General features: G+C 47.2%; 1 protein-coding gene across 1 annotated transcript in view; it reads left to right on the forward strand.

The window, feature by feature from the left end:
* Window positions 1-17,591, forward strand: part of camk2g2 (calcium/calmodulin-dependent protein kinase (CaM kinase) II gamma 2) — a gene marked incomplete at both ends in the record, with an annotated part of 124,625 nt that overhangs the window by 72,693 nt on the left and 34,341 nt on the right. Inside the window, 5 exons of the mRNA XM_084460886.1 lie at window positions 7,866-7,988; window positions 8,817-8,900; window positions 8,999-9,041; window positions 9,808-9,867; window positions 17,512-17,552. Of these exons, the coding sequence (XP_084317012.1) occupies window positions 7,866-7,988; window positions 8,817-8,900; window positions 8,999-9,041; window positions 9,808-9,867; window positions 17,512-17,552 (351 nt within the window). The remainder of the gene's footprint in view (window positions 1-7,865; window positions 7,989-8,816; window positions 8,901-8,998; window positions 9,042-9,807; window positions 9,868-17,511; window positions 17,553-17,591) is intronic.

Here is a 17,591-nt window from a genome sequence, read left to right on the forward strand (position 1 = left end):
GACTATTCTGTTTACCAGTCACCTCCACAGGATTAGAGCAGATGTGTGTGTGTGTGTGTGTGTGTGTGTGGGTGAGTACTTGTGGGGGTGTTGGAGCTGCGTGGGAACAGGGAAGTGCTGGAGAGTCAGGCTGGCAGGAGCTCTTAGCAGCTCTAAGGACATGAACGCTGCATGATGGGAGGGAGCAGGAAACATGACTATGGAGAGAACGCCTCAAAAGAGTGTCTGTGTCTGTCCTGGGGAGTGTGTGTGTGTGTGTGTGTGTGTGTGTGTGTGTGTGTGTGTGTGTGTGTGTGTGTCTGTCCTGGGGAGTGTGTGTGTGTGTTTTCCTCTGCCACATTATGTCTGTTAGAGTGTGTGTGACCGATCCTCCTTGAAAGTGAGCACAGACAGACTCAATCTTGTATGGATCTTGTCCACACACACACACACACACACACACACACACACACAGTCAGGCTGTGCATCAACCCAAGTAGGCCCCGCCCAGATTGAGGTTGCGAGAGAGAGCTGTGTTTCCTGCCCATTGAGACCGGCCCACTCCAGGAACCTGGGGGGCGGAGCCAGAGACGACCACCCCCCTCCAGCAACCTGGGAGGCGGAGCCAGGAGATGGACACACACGTATACATAATACACACACAACCACAATACACCATGGCAGAGACGAGACACGCACAATAATCCTATAATCTCCAGCAGGGAGATTGAATAACATGACATTTGACAGCATGTTTTAAGGTAGTACTGCCACATGTCTTCTGCTGTGATGGTCAGAATATGTGCAAAAACAGCTGTAAAAATATTATTTACGGTCATCATCATCATCCAAACTCGAATTCATCCGTTGTGATTCAAGTAAATAAAGCACCTTGAGAGCAAAACATTATTAGTGTGAATGAACTGATTCAGCATTCACACTATACTTGTAGAAGCTAGCCCAACTTGTGACATTCCCACTATTTCTTTCTTTCTTTCTTTCTTTCTTTCTTTCTTTCTTTCTTTCTTTCTTTCTTTCTTTCTTTCTTTCTTTCTTTCTTTCTTTCTTTCTTTCTTTCTTATTATTAGGTGGGCTAGCTTGTAGAAGCTAGCCCAATTTGTGATATTCCCACTATTTCTTTCTTTCTTTCTTATTATTAGTGTAACCCTAACCCTGCTTTAGAGCATTCACACTGTTATCCAGTTTTATAGTTAGTGTGAATGCTGTGTCAGCATTCACACTATTGTTATCCAGTTCTTTATTAGTGTGAATGCTGATTCAGCATTCACACTATTGTAATCCAGTTCTTTATTAGGTGGGCTAGCTTGTAAAAGCTAGCCCAATTTGTAATATTCCCACTATTTCTTTCTTTATTATTATTTTTATAGTTCTCCCCAGTTTTTTGGCCCTCAACTACTTCTTCATACTTTGTGCTAGAAACTTAATTCAAACTTTAAAATGTGCATGATGTTTATCTGTTTCCCGGGTGTATTCAGAGTTTTGATATTTTTTATAGTTTTTTAGTCATTTAACTTTTAATAGTCATTTTTGTACCATTGAAATTGCTGGTGGAATATTCAGCAACTTGATGTTTTTAGAGTGGTGGCAGCTGTTGCTTTGAAAATATTCAGACATTTTGTAAACTGCTGGCACTCCTTCAGTTTTAAGAGCTCATACACATATTATACATCGAAAGGCTCAAGCTCAGGCTACTACAACATAGAGGTCCATGAGCAGGACAAGAAGTTCACCGCATTCACGTCACCTTTCGGGCTGTATGAATACAACAGGCTCGCTCAAGGGTAATGCAACAGCCCAGTGACGTTTATGAGGAGGATGTTGGCCATCTTCGGCGACCAGAACTTCTTGAGCCTGCTCTGCTATTTAGATGATGTCCTTGTGTTTGCTCCGAACGAGCAGTTAGCCTTACAACGGCTTGAGATGGTCTTCGAGAGGCTGAAAGTCCACAACCTGAAGCTGTCTCCAAGGAAATGTCATTTCATGAAGCCGTCTGTAAAGTTTCTAGGACACATCGTGGGCAAGGATGGGGTCTCCACAGACCCAGAGAAGGTCCGGGCTATGGTTGACGTCACCGAGCAGGATCTCATGGAGGATGGTACGGAGGTTCCCTCCCCATCGATGTCCTTTATCGGGATGGTTGTGTTCTACCAGCAATACATTGAGGGCTGTTCGCGCATTGGAAAACCCCTGTTTGACCTCACTTCGGGCATGAAGAAGCCACGGCATGGTAGAGGTCGGAGGAAGCCAAAGGCGGAGAGACAATTGACCTCTGCCGACTGGACCTCTGAGTGTAGAGACTCCTTCAACCTCCTGAAACAGGCCCTACTGGATAACGTCACACTGGCACACCCGGACTTCTCCAAGCCTTTCCTGCTGTCTGTAGATGCCTCTAGCAATGGGCTTGGAGCTGTGCTGTCCCAGGTTGGTGAGGGTGAAGACGTCTCCCGGCCTGTCGCCTTTGCCAGTAGATCACTAAACTATCAAGGTATCCTGCACACAGGCTAGAGTTCTTGGCGCTCAAGTGGGCAGTGTGCGACAAGTTTAGCCACTGGCTTCGGGGTCAGTCATTCACAGTGTGGACGGATAATAATCCGCTGACATATATCCTCACCAAAACGAAGCTGGATGCCTGCGAGCAGAGATGGGTAGCGAAACTGGCTCCATATGACTTTGATATACGATACATGCCAGGCCCCAAGAACGTGGTGGCAGATGCCTTCAGCCGTAGGCCCTGCAAGTATCTGCAGTTCTGAGCCGATGTCAGTCCCAAGAGGAGTGTGTATGGCCTCATGCTTACCTCCTCCCACAGCTCACCAAGAGTTTGCAGCCGACACCACATTCTGGAGTCCATGCTCTGTCTAGACAAGAGCTACTGGAGATGCAAAGTGCTGACCCCTGTCTAAGTCGAGTCCTCTTCTTTGTTGAGCGGCAGCGGAGACCTTCTAGAAGAGAGCGTGCTGGTGAAGCAGTGGACGTGTTCCGTCTCCTTAGACATTGGGAGAGGCTATCGGTCAAAACGGGCGTGCTGTACCGTGTCTCCAGGGACATCATGACGAGAAAGAAGTCCTTCCAGTATGTAGTCCCCATCATTCTGAGGGAGAAGGTGCTCCAGGGAGTCCATGATGAGGCTGGTCACCAGGGGCAACAGCGGACGTTCTCTCTCGCACGGCAGCGCTTCTTCTGGCTTGGACTAGACAAAGACGTGAAGGACTATGTGCGATGCTGCAAAAGATGTGTCTTCAGTAAGTCACCAGAGCCAGAAGCAAGGGCCCCTCTGGAGAGCATCGTTACTACGAGACCACTCGAGCTAGTCTGCATAGACTTTTGGTCAGCGGAGGATTCGTCCAACAAATCAGTGGATGTGGTTGTGGTAACTGACCACTTTACCAAGCTGGCCCAGGCCTACCATTGCTCTAACCAGTCAGCGAAGGTGGTGGCACGACAGCTATGGAACAACTTCTTTTGCATCTATGGTTTCCCTGAACGTGTGCACTCGGACCAAGGTGCCAACTTCGAAAGCAGCCTGATTGCTGAGATGCTTGAGATTGCAGTCACACACGACGCCATATCACGCGATGGGCAATGGATGTGTGGAAAGATTCAACCGAACACTTGGGAACATGATCCGAGCCCTGCCACCGAAAGCCAAGCAGAGGTGGCCGCAGATGTTGAAGGCTCTTACGTTCTCATACAACTCAACGGTGCATGACAGGGTGCTTCTGGCCAACAAGGGGCGAACGAGGGAAGAGGAAACTGGCAGATCGATGGGAGGGCCATCTCTATGTCGTTACTGAGAAGAACGATGGCGTCCGAACGTTCAAGATAAGGAACAGTGAGACAGGAGTGGAGAAAGTGGTCCACCGCAATCTATTGATGCCAGTGAATTTCCTGCCTATCCAGGATGAGCCTGAAGCCAGTTCCTGTGCCTCTGGACCCACCGATGATGGTGACCTCCGTGAAGATGTGGCAGTGGTGGACTCAGTGGTTGCAACTGCTAAGGACCCTGATGAGAGGACGGTGACGTGGGTCTCTGAGTTACCAGATCCTGGAGATGTTCGGTCGGATGCCTCGGATGATGTCCATCCTGTAGATGGATCAATGGAAGATCGAGGGACTGATAATGATGTGTGTCTCAGTGTGACTACTGACCCTGAATGCTCCACTGACCCCATGCCCCTGATCCCGTCACAGGTTGACGCTCAGCATGACACTGTGTGTCGACCCTCCACAGAGTTCTAGGGGATCTTTAGCAAGTGCACGTGTTCTAGGTCGTCGCTCTAGATGGGGAAGGGTGGTGAGGCCTGTTAGGAGGCTTGTTGAGTCTATGCAAGCGAGGGTGGTGATGGGCAAGTGGTGATGAGATTGAATTGATATTGGGCAGTGGGTGATGGGTGTAATACCATCAGAGTTGCTGTAGGTGTGATGTGGGGTTTCTGATTATATCTGGCATGTAACCGGCATGTCAGCCTATGAGGTTTTAGGGGTTTCAGCTGTCCCCTTATTCTTCTAATCCTTCAGGGATAGGGTTAGAGCTGGCCAGTCAGGTTCCCAAGCACAGCGCATGGCAACACACTGTGAGTTCTATTTCTCTCTTTTCTCTCTCTTAGAATGTTTAAATGTTATGTTGTTGTTTTGTACCTGGTGTGTGTGTTTTGACCGGGGATCCTTTGCGGCAGATTGGCATTCGATTGTTTATCTCTTTGAATGTATGAAGATTTTGTATTTTGTGATTCGTTCTTTTAAGTGACTGCCAGCACAAAATGCCTTGGTTTTGACTGGAAACATGGAGGAGTTCGTAGACAGGGTGTTAATATGTCTTTGAATTAGTCACGATATGGATGATTTTTTTTTTTTCTTATTCTTCTCTCTTAAAGTAGGCGGCTTTGTTCAGTACTGGTTATCATGGCAAGTGGAAGTCAGGGGGGGAGAGTGTAACGAAATGTATTATGATTCCCTTGCCATGAACAGGTTTTAGTAGTAGGACCGCCCCTTCTTCTCACTTACATGCGCGAGCGTTCCCCTGTTCTGGTGCAGACGATATGTGATCTGACCAGGGTGAGTCGCAGGTTGCACAAGCGCTGGATAGAATATTATAATTTCACATTAGGAAAGATGATTTCGATCCATGTCCAACATAAAAATGTTCTGTTTCACTTAAACTATGTATATACTGTCTTTTGGGAAGATTCCAACTACGTACTATGTCTATGAAAGTGTTTAGGGAGTTTAGTGAATTGCTGTTATAGCTAGGCTAATAGTACTGTTCTGCCATGTAGCTAGCCATGTTGCTGTGTGTGTGCTGGACCGTAGCCACGAGGGTACCGGGAACGGGTAGACTGCTGTTCTCCAGGTACATGGTTCACCAATTGTATTTTTTATTATGTATTCTGTAAAGACTGTTGTTCTGGGGTAGACGATATGTGATCTGACCAGGCTAGCCACGTTGCTATGTGTGTGCTGGACCGTAGCCATGAGGGTCGCTAACGGCTAGACACTGCTGTTCTCCCGGTGTGAATAAATGGCCAGAGGTATGCCAACTGAGACGACCTGGCCAGCTTCTTCTTCAACAAGACACAACGCAACACCAATCAGGGGCTGCTTTCCACTGTGGTATGGAACAGCAGTTAAAACTCAGTCCCTGATTGGCCCGGTATGTTCTGGATTTTGGCATAATTGCTCTGGAGCAGGCGAAGGCCAGACCGTTCTGCGTTAGTGAAACAGAATGTGAGCTCGCGAGAACGGGATGGCCGTACCAGGCTAGGGATACATGGGTTTGGGCCTGGTCTCCCTGGACCAGGAAAAAGCCTTTGACAGGATGGAACATGAGTATTTGTTTAATGTGTTGTCTGGGTTTGGGTTTGGACATATCTGGGGTGAAGCTACTGTATGCTGGGGCTTCCTGTTTGGTGAAGGTGGGCGGGGGGCTGAGCAGGCCAGTGCAGGTGGGGTGCAGGATTTGCCAGGGCTTCCCGTTGTCAGGCCAGCTGTACACCTTAGCTATTGAGCCTTTGCTTGGGTTGCTGTGTAGGAGGTTGCAGGGTGTAGACTCACCAGGGGTAGGTCTGTGCTCCAGGATGTGTCTCTCTGCCTATGCAGACGACCTGACAGTGTTTGTTAGAGGAGAGCAGGACCTCAGGCGTTTGGAGGGCAGTCTGAAGCTGTACGATGGGGCCTCATCAGCCAGGGTCAACCGGAGGAGCAGGGGGCCACCTCAGCTGCTAGGGGACATGCGGCGGGGTCGGGCAGGACTCACGCTGCTGGGAGTTTATCGGGGCTCGGGTCAAGAAGACTGGGTCAAGAAGAACTGGGAGGGGTTGTCCCAGGTGCTCTCCCACAAGCTCTCTAAATGGAAATGGCCGGATGCTGATCATAAAAAATCTGGCGGTCTCCACGCTATGGTCCACGTGGTCTCCTGGTAGAGCTCCAGAGGAAGTTGGTGGACTTCTTCTGGCCGAAATACCACTGGCTCCGGGCACCAGTGCTGGACCTACCTGTCTGTGAGGGGGGACATGGTGAATTTGCAGAGCAAGGGGGCTGCAAGCCGCCCAAAGACTGCTGTATAACAAGGACAGTTGCTGGGGGGAGCTGGCTTGTTCTCTACTGATGAGGGCTGGTGCATTTAGGGCTGGACCGCCAGCTCTTCCTCGTGAGGCAGGATGGGCTGAACCTTACGGGTCTTTCAGATTTCTATAGGGCTGCCTCAGACCCTTACGGAGGGGGGGGGGGCTTAGAGGATTGGCCCTGGGTGTGGGAGGAGCCTCTGTTCTACAACCCACTACTCCAGCTGGGGGCCATGACTACAGCGGACACCTTGCGAGAGCGGCGCATGAGAGGGGGCCTAACTAAGTCAAGGGCACACATCTGTGTGGAGGATGGAGGCTGGATGACACCACAGGACTGGTCAGGAGCAGTGTGAGGTTCAGGTGGCGGGTGCTGTATTAGCCCCCCATCCCTAAAAGGACAGGGGACTTGCAGTGGAGAGTGGTGCACGGGGCGCTGGCCATCAACCGCTTCCTGGCCTGGCTTGACCCAGGGGTGGGGGATGGGGGCCATACTGTGGTGAGGCAGAGACGGTGGTTCATGTGTTTTCTGTTTGTGCGCGTCGTGTTCCTCTGTTTGTTCTTTTGAAGGGGTTATGTGTGAGGTTGGGGTTTGTGTTTTCTAAGGAACTGTTTATTTTGGGCCCACAGGACACATGCAGGGGGAGGGCAGAGTGTGTTTTGCTTAATTTTCTGTTAAGGCAAGCTAAGTTGTCCATTTGGGTTACACGGGGAATAAGGTGAGAGGGGCGCAGTCCAGGTGGTTAGGGGATGGTCTCTGCACGCCTTAGGGTAGAGCACACCTATTTTGTGATCAATAAGAATGTGGCTGAGTTTGAGAGGGTGTGGTGTCTGGGTGGGGGGTATTAGTAGGGTGGGGGTAGATGGGCTTGATATTTGTTTGTGATCTTGTGCTGTTCTGTGCTACTGTGGGGGTGTGTGTGGGTGGGTGGGGGTTGTGGGTGATGACAAGATGATGACTGTGTGGTTGTAATTTAGGTGATGTTTAGTGTTTTTTAAGGATGTCTCATTAAAGAGCATCTAAAGACTCTCCTGTCTCTTTCCTGTCTCGCCTCTCTCTCCTCTCTCTACTGTCTTTCCTCTCTCCCCTCTCTATTCTCTCTCCTCTCTCTCTCCTGTCTCTCCTCTCTCTCCTGTCTTCTCTATTCTCTCTCTTCTCTCTCTCTTCTCTCTTTCCTCTCTCTCCTGTTTCTCCTGTCTCGCCTGTCTCTCCTCTCTCTCCTGTTTCTCCTGTCTTTCCTCTCTCTCTCCTGTCTCTCCTCTCTCTTCTCTCTCTCCTCTCTCTCCTGTCTCTGTCCTTCCCAGTTCCCCTCCCCAGAGTGGGACACCGTCACCCCAGAGGTCAAGAATCTCATCAACCAGATGCTGACCATCAACCCGGCTAAGCGGATCACTTCTGACCAGGCTCTGAAGCACCCCTGGATCTGCGTAAGTCACTGTCTGGATCTACTATTCATGAATCTGGGCCCTAGATCTGTACAAACATCTACCGGCATGAACAACTGTCCCTCTCACGAGCCTGTACGTTCAACATCTGCCCATGGTTTAAAATCGTAATGTTTATTTTTAAGGCTCTACATGGTTTGGCCCCCCACTATCTGGCTGAACTGATTCAAGTTCGGGCGACATCTAGAACCCGGAGGTCCTCCTCCGAGACTCTTTTAACAGTCCCTAGATCGAGACTTAAGACCAAGGGTGACCGAGCTTTTGCGGTGGCTGGCCCAAAGCTCTGGAACAGCCTCCCTCCACACATAAGACACACACAGAACCTAGGGCTCTTTAAGTCTCCTCTTAAAACGCACTTGTTTTCACTGGCTTTTGAGGCCTGATAGCCTACATCCCCTGTCCTGTTTTGTGTCCTGTCCTTGTATTGTTCCGTGATTATGTGCACTTTATTCTGTTTTTTGTTTTAGTTTATTTTATATATTGTACAGCACTTTGGTGCAACTTCGGTTGATTTTAAACGTGCTTTATAAATAAAGTTGACCTTGACCTTGACCTTGGTGACTCTGTTTGGAGGACCTCTCTTTGTCTGTGGTCCACCATGGGGCTAAGCTGGTAGTGTTCTCCTGCTTTCACCCTGTTGTTGGGCTATGTTCATCTCCTCCTCTCACATGTCTATCCTCCCCTCTCCTCCCCCCTTCTCCTCTCTCTCTTCTCCTCTCTCCTCCCCTCTCTCTACTCCTCTCTCCTCCTCTCCTGTTTCTCTGTTTCTCCCCTGCTCTCTCCTGTCTGTCTCCTCTCTTTCCCATACAGCAACGCTCCACTGTAGCCTCCATGATGCATCGCCAGGAGACTGTGGAGTGCCTGCGCAAGTTCAACGCCCGGAGAAAACTCAAAGTGAGTGTGTTACACACACACACACACACACACACACACACACACACACACACACACCCACACACCATCTCTAACCCCATGTTTCCTGTCCTCCCCAGGGAGCTATCCTTACGACCATGCTGGTGTCCAGAAACTTCTCAGGTGAGAAAGACAGACTGGTGTATGAACTTGGATCGTTATGGTAGTTTTCTACAACTCTGTGTAAAAGAAAATACTTCTGAGACTGACAACATGACAGAGTAATAATGCAAATACAGGTTAATGGCCTTTAGTAAATCTTAAGTGGAACACAGTCAGTGTAACATGAGACATGGTGACTATGGAGTTACATGGAGGTGTTGATCTCTGGGATCACTGGGATTCAAACTGGTCTTTGTACATGGGCTGTTCCACTTGAATCATGAGGCTTTAATAGCATACGTACCCTCCATTTGGTAGCCCAGAGCCTGACTCACTCTGTCACCTTCTTGCATCGTAGCTTGTAAACACAACTCATGTCACTTACGTTTAGGCCATTCAGTAACGCTTCATTGTTGAGAATAGACATCAGAGTTCATCAGAGTGATTTATTTTAACACAAAACAGAGTTAAAAACAGATAACCTGTGTTTTTGTGACCTGTGATGTTGCTCTCCTGATGACGTGCAGCGGTCGGAACAGTGTTTCCCGTGACCCGCGTCATTAACTCTGGTTGTGATCAGAGATGTGCCTTACTGCCTTTGAAGTTGTTTTATCTTAAAGTTGACTGTTCACACCGGGGTAAGTATGGCTAGGATATCCAGAGCGTTCTACCTGCCACGTCACCCAGGGGGCAGGAACGGAACTAGAACCTGAATGCCACGCTCTAGCTAGGCTCCGCCTCCTCCGTGCCTGGCCCCCTGCCAACTGAACGCTTCTCTGTCCAATAGTGGGCCGCCAGCACACCAGCCCTGCGGCCACCACCAGCACAGCGGGCCTGGCGCAGGAAGGTATGTCCACTAGGGGGCGCTCCAGCCCAGCACTGGGCCTGCTGTCTGCACAGTGCCCCCCTAGTGTGGTAGCATGTGGCTGGGGGCGCCTGCCTGGTTACCTCCGCCCCCATGCCCCCCCCCCCCCACCGCACGCCCACCTGCACACTGGCACGTTACTGTCTCTACTCCAGTGGACGTCTTTGCATCAAGACATAAACGCACATGCACTCACACACATACATCCATACACAAACAAACAAACACACAAACATGCTCACACACACATTAAAGGACAATGCTCGTTTTTGACAACCTGGACCTTATTTACGACATATTATAAGACGTTTGACTCACCGAGATCACTTTGGTGTAGTTCGGAGGCATGTAGAAGAAATGTAAAATCCAGCGCGAGCCAGTATATCCATGTAATGGCGGTGGTCGGGGCACCGAGAATGCAGCTTCCAAAAAATATATTTTCTGCCGCGAAACGGTTGTTTTCATCAATCTGTCTGGATGAATCGCTAGATGTGCTTACATAGAGCATAACTGTTGTGGTTTTCACATGCCATGATCTTTCGAAACGTCTTTCGAAACGAAATAGCTTCCTCACTTGCTCCAGCACTAATGCGCACAGCGCGCAATCGTTGCTCCAGCACGCTGTGCGCATGCGTGCTGGAGCAAGTGAGGAAGCTATTTCGTGTCTAACGACGTTTCTAAAGATCATATTACAGAGGCATGTGAAATACCACAACAGGCCTATGCTCTCTATGTAAGCACAACTAGCGATTCATCAAGACAGATTGATGAAAACAACCGTTTCGCGGCAGAAAATAGATTTTTAGAAGCTGCATTCTCGTTGCCCCGATCACCGCCATTACATGGATATACTGGCTCGCGCTGGATTTTACATTTCTTCTACAGGCCTCCGAACTACACCAAAGTGATCTCGGTGAGTCGAACGTCTTATAATATGTCGTAAATAAGGTCCAGGTTGTCAAAAACGAGCATTGTCCTTTAATACACAGAAACATACACAAACACACACACTGACTATTTTCACTGACTATTTTCACTATTTTCACTGATGACTACACAGTGGTTTTAGTCTAAAACAGAGATTCCCAACCACTTAGCCAATTAGTTTCCCCTTGAATCAAAAATACCCTGAATCAGAAAGACTCTGAATCAGAAAGACCCTGAATCAGAAAGACCCTGAATCAGAAAGACTCTGAATCAGAAAGACCCTGAATCAGAAAGACCCTGAATCAGAAAGACTCTGAATCAGAAAGACTCTGAATCAGAAAGACTCTGAATCAGAAAGACCCTGAATCAGAAAGACCCTGAATCAGAAAGACTCTGAATCAGAAATACTGAGAAAGACCCTGAATCAGAAAGACTCTGAATCAGAAAGACTCTGAATCAGAAATACTGAATCAGAAAGACCCTGAATCAGAAAGACTCTGAATCAGAAAGACTCTGAATCAGAAAGACCCTGAATCAGAAAGACTCTGAATCAGAAAGACCCTGAATCAGAAAGACCCTGAATCAGAAAGACGCCCGGAACTCGCCCATCGTTCACCCAGAGTTCAGTTTGCTCTGCTCATACATTGCCCCGCTCCCCTCAAAAAAGAGAAACAGCTGTGTTGATAAAAAATCGTACTTGTTCTCATCAATTTCTAAAGTGTAGGCTACAGGCATTTTTAAATGGCTCCTTCACAACTAGACACACTATACATCTCTCGCACAGTCACACACTATCATTAGGCCTATAATTCACCCCAAGCTTTAAATAAAATGAAATCAAATGTATGCGTCGCGTGATGTAGCCCTATGGTGCTCGATGCCCTAGTAGATTCCGTGTAGGAAGTATAATGTTTTTTTTTTTAAGTAGGCTAATAAAAACAGACCATTAGGTTATTCGTTGAAATATATTTTCTCGTAACAAAATCACACTCACATTCTCAGAGTCACAGCCAGTAATAAAACATTACACCATGGCATGGTGAATACTCAATTCTTATTGGCTGGAGTGGGGAGCACATTATTTCTCCTAGAGTATCATACTCTTCGAAATTAATGCGCCTGTTTCACTGATATAAATGATTGGCCATGCTTCAAACTTCTAGTTTGAGCTAGCCTGTGTACAGGCATTCGAATCCACTCACTCCACCGAAGTTGACCAATTCTTGATCTGACAGAGTGAAGTAGTTGATATCAGGCTACATCTGAGTGGGAGTTGGAGCGGGAGAAAATCCAATCGCTCCGACTTTTTTGAAAACACACTCCACTGAAAATCCACATGCTCCTGTTAAGGAAATTACCTCTTGGTTTAGTTTAGATTTCTAAGAACACGCTGAGTGGTCGGTCAAGCTGGTTTTAAACAAAGGCAATAGTTTTATTCTGTTACGATTCTGCAGAGTCGGACTCAGCACAGGAAGTGATATCCAGGCAGAGTGAGTTCACTTGAGGACAGGTCGATAGGTTATACAGTGAAAAAGGAAGTGACATAGTTTCAGGATGAAGAGGACAGGGAAGTGATGTCACACAGGGAATAATTTGTAGTTCTAACAGACTGATCTATGAGAACGAACTACAACGTTTAGAACAACAGTCAAGTAGGAAAACAGAACACTTTGTTGAGACTTGAAATTCATTCACACTCCGCTCACATGCTCTGTGATGATTTAGTTTGAGTGGTGATAGTGATGATGATAACGACTCATCCCTCTCTCTCTTGCTATCTCTCTGGATTGGAGCCACTCTCTCTCTCTCGTTAGTAGCCTAATTCAACATACAGTAACTAGATCTAGGGTGCTACTGTTTGCCACAAAGTGTGCTCACGTTAGCATGTGTGCAAATATAGCCGTCGGTTTGAGAAAGACTGCAACAGTGGGAACATGCACATGACTGAGCTCCTTGATCAGCCTGTTCACGCGCTGGCTTTGGGTTACTGCCCATCCACCTGGTTTTGGGTTACTGCCCACCCACCTGGTTTTGGGTTACTGCCCACCCACCTGGTTTTGGGTTACTGCCCATCCACCTGGTTTTGGGTTACTGCCCACCCACCTGGTTTTGGGTTACTGCCCACCCACCTGGTGCAACCAATAACCCTTCCCTATATGAGTACTTAGTTAAATATTTTTATAAATCTTTATTTAAAATCAACTTATATTATATTTAGTTTAGCAGACTAGTATGTCCTAAACGGCTAGCAGAAGCTGCGCCATATAGTCGGATAAACACGTATCTGCACACATCCCTACCTCCGATGCATCCTTTACCTCTCTGCCTGAGACAAGGGGCCCATGCTCGCCTTCTTCATGTTGAGACCGAACACCCGTCTCTGGACTGAGGGCCATCATTTTTATTTTAAAGATATTTTTTAGGGCTTTTCAGCTTTAATGGGATAGGACAGTTGAGAGAGACAGGAAACGTGGGAGAGAGAGAGGGGAGGACATGCGGCACAGGACCCGAGCCGGAATCGAACCCGGGTCCGCCGCGCAAAGGACTAGCCTTCATATGGTGCGCGCCTTACCCGGTGAGCTACCGGGGCGCCCCCGTGAGGGCCATCATATTAGATTACACTGCTGCATAGTGCTTGTTCTTTTCGGGTAATGTCAGCTGACAGTGCGACACCCAGAATGCATTATGGCTTCATATTCATGAGCCAAGAATGGTAAATGGAGAATATATTGTCACACATTAGAACAGCTGTGATGGTTGAAAAGAAATGGTTGTTAAAGGAGGTAATCCCTCACACAGACAGACAGAGAGAGACAGAGAGAGAGAGAGAGAGAGAGAGAGAGGGAGGTAGGGAGAGAGAGAGACAGAGATGAAGAAGAAGATGTCGGTGCAGAAGTGAAGTTAGTGTGCTGTACTCTGGATGGCCTGAGGCCACACTGCTAGTGTCAGCCCTGCCTCTGTGATGGTAGGCAGCCATTTTGTTTTCCAGGATAATTTTATTTGTCAGAGACATGATCTGTCTGTTCGCACATGTTCTCGCTAGCGACAGTGTCCTTCTGTCCTGCCCCGTCACACACAATCGGCTCAACTCAGACCTTCAACAGAGCCTCATCCGCCTTTACTAGCCGCACATTAACACACAAGTCCACGAAGAGTATAAGAGCCAGCTATGTGTGTGCATGTCTCTCTCTCTCTCTCCCTACCTCCCTCTCTCTCTCTCTCTGTGTCTCTCTCTCTGTCTCTCTCTGTGTCTCTCTCTCTGTCTCTCCCTACATCCCTCTCTCTCTCTCTCTCTCTCTCTGTCTCTCTCTGTCCATGCAATGAAAACACTGTTAATGGACCCCTAGGGGCCCAGACGGTCCCCATGCCTGCTGCGTTCCTGTGCATGGCCACTTTCAGCCAGCCCAGCATGTGTGTGTTCCCCTGCCAGCCTGCATGGTTATAGATAGATGTCGATGGGCTATGTTCCTCTCCTTCTTTCTCTGGTCTCTCCTCCTCTCTCTCTTCTGATGCCTGGTTTCTCTCTCTCCTGTCTCTCTCCTCCATCTCTTCTGTCAGCCAGAGGCCTGGTTTCTCTCTCTCTCCTCCATCTCTTCTGTTAGCCAGAGGCCTGGTTTCTCTCTCTCCTGTCTCTCCTCCTCCATCTCTTCTGTTAGCCAGAGGCCTGGTTTCTCTCTCTCTCCTGTCTCTCTCCTCCATCTCTTCTGTTAGCCAGAGGCCTGGTTTCTCTCTCTCCTGTCTCTCTCCTCCATCTCTTCTGTTAGCCAGAGGCCTGGTTTCTCTCTCTCCTGTCTCTCTCCTCCATCTCTTCTGTTAGCCAGAGGCCTGGTTTCTCTCTCTTCTATGTACTCTCTTTGTCGGTTGTGTTGCTTGCTCTGTTGTCATCTGTCTGCTGTTCCCACAGCCCAGAGAACGCACACCTACTGGACTGTATGACGGAGCTGGCAACTTGACTTGATGGATCGTTGGTCATAATGACAGAGAAACTTCTTTTTTTTTTAAAGATATTTTTTAGGGCTTTTCAGCTTTAATGGTATTAATGGACAGTGTAGAGAGACAGGAAATGTGGGAGAGAGAGAGAGGACATGTGGCACAGGACCCGAGCAGGGAATCGAACCCGGGTCCGCCACTCGAAGAACTAGTCTTCATATGGTGCGCGCCTTACCCGGTGAGCTACCGGGGCGCCCCAATGACAGAGAAACATATGACCGATACTTTGCTTGTGTCCTGGTTCCCCGTCTGATCATGGTCTCACCATGGCCTCCAGTATGTGGACGGAAGTCTAGTCCGTATTAATTGCGATTGAAGGAGCCGATATGCAGTAATGTCTGATAAAGACAACGTTATCATCCCAACTTTGGATGGCTTGGATAAATACCAGATGACTGAAGAGTGTGTCTCTCTTTTTCCCTACAATACACTCCTCAGCAGAGATGCACTTTGGGAGATGTAGTTTCTTGTGGACTATGCATGCCCAAGCTTTCGCATGAACTACCTCTGACCAAGCTTGAGAACAGGCTTCTGTTGCCTGCAGCCGTCGTTGTTCATTTCAGATATGAAGATATACCTATCGATTTCAGATATGAAGATATACCGATCGATTTCAGATATGAAGATATACCTATCGATTTCAGATATGAAGATATACCTATCGATGTCAGATATGAAGATATACCTATCGATTTCAGATATGAAGATATACCTATCGATTTCAGATATGAAGATATACCTATCAATTTCAGATATGAAGATATACCTATCGATGTCAGATATGAAGATATACCTATCAATTTCAGATATGAAGATAAACCTATCAATTTCAGATATGAAGATATACCTATCAATTTCAGATATGAAGATAAACCTATCAATTTCAGATATGAAGATATATCTATCGATTTCAGATATGAAGATATACTGATTGTTTTTGGTTTTTTTCAATCTTGCTTTTTCTTGCCCTCCCTCTTTTTTAAATGAAAGATAAGGGAATCTGAAGATGTTTTGAAACCTCATTATAGATTTGAATGAGAGTAGGGGTGGGCGATATCATCTAAAAATCCAAGAAATGATGGATCATATTTTAGTAGCCATTCTTATTCCCATAAGAATGGCTACTAAAATATGATCCATCATTTCTTTTCTCATATATTGTGATATCATATCGATATGGTCCGGACAGTAGAAAATATTGTTATATGATTTTTAGATGATATCGCCCACCCCTACTCTCATTCAAATCTATAATTGGCGCACAATTTATTTGAGCACAAATATTGTATTTTGAGCTACAGATCAAATGATCTTGATGACTATTTCTTTAATTAACAATAACATTAAAAATACATTAAAAATTGCATCATTTACTGTCATGTAGCCGTTAAAACTAGGAAAAGACAACATTTATGCCATATTACGATATCCATGATCCAAAATCTAAGACGATAGTCTCACTGCGGTATCTCTCTCTCTTTCTTTCTCTCTCTCTCTCTTTCTCTCTATATATGTATATGTATATACATATATATTGATATATTGCCCAGCCCTAAGCAGGTGTGTGTATGTCTGAGTGTGTGGGTGTGTGTGTGTGTGTGTGTGTGTGTGGGCTTGTCTCTATGTTTGTTTGTGTGGTTTTGTGCTGTCTTAACACCTACTGTCTATGTCTGTCTGATGGTGTGTTTCAATACCATGTTTTGTTGAGAGCATGTGTATGATATGTGTTGGTGTGGGGCATGCGGGAGTCCAGTGCACTTTTAGCTCTATAGACATTGAATTAACTGGTTGTACTAGTTCTAGCCCTGTCACTCATATATACTGTATCTAACAGTACTAGCCCTGTATCTAACAGTACTAGCCCTGTATCTAACAGTACTAGCCCTGTATCTAACAGTACTAGCCCTGTATCTAACAGTACTAGCCCTGTATCTAACAGTACTAGCCCTGTATCTAACAGTACTAGTCCTGTATCTAACAGTACTAGCCCTGTATCTAACAGTACTAGCCCTGTATCTAACAGTACTAGCCCTGTATCTAACAGTACTAGCCCTGTATCTAACAGTACTAGTCCTGTATCTAACAGTACTAGCCCTGTATCTAACAGTACTAGTCCTGTATCTAACAGTACTAGCCCTGTATCTAACAGTACTAGCCCTGTCTCTAACAGTACTAGCCCTGTCTCTAACAGTACTAGCCCTGTCACTGCAGTGCTGTTGTTCTAGAATAGCACCAGATGCTACCTGACCTCACAAGGCCACCAGCAAAGTAGACTAGTTCACGCATGGGTGACCCTACAGACTAGTTCACGCACGGGTGACCCTACAGACTAGTTCACGCATGGGTGACCCTACGGACTAGTTCACGCATGGGTGACCCTACAGACTAGTTCACGCATGGGTGACCCTACAGACTAGTTCACGCATGGGTGACCCTACTGACTAGTTCACGCATGGGTGACCCTACGGACTAGTTCACGCATGGGTGACCCTACAGACTAGTTCACGCATGGGTGACCCTACAGACTAGTTCACGCATGGGTGACCCTACTGACTAGTTCACGCATGGGTGACCCTACAGACTAGTTCACGCATGGTTCTTCACGGTGTGGTGGTTTTGTCCTGATGTTGCAGGTTGGTTTGCGCTGGTTCTGTCTCCATACCCGGTCTGTGGCTGATGCTTGTCCCATCTCTCTCTTCTCTCTTCCAGCATGCAAAAGTTTACTAAACAAAAAGTCGGATGGAGTTAAGGTAAGTGTCTCAACTGTCATGGACATTGGACTGTATTTA

This window comes from Borostomias antarcticus (assembly GCF_949987555.1).
Source record: "Borostomias antarcticus genome assembly, chromosome: 34".
NCBI lineage: Eukaryota > Metazoa > Chordata > Actinopteri > Stomiiformes > Stomiidae > Borostomias > Borostomias antarcticus.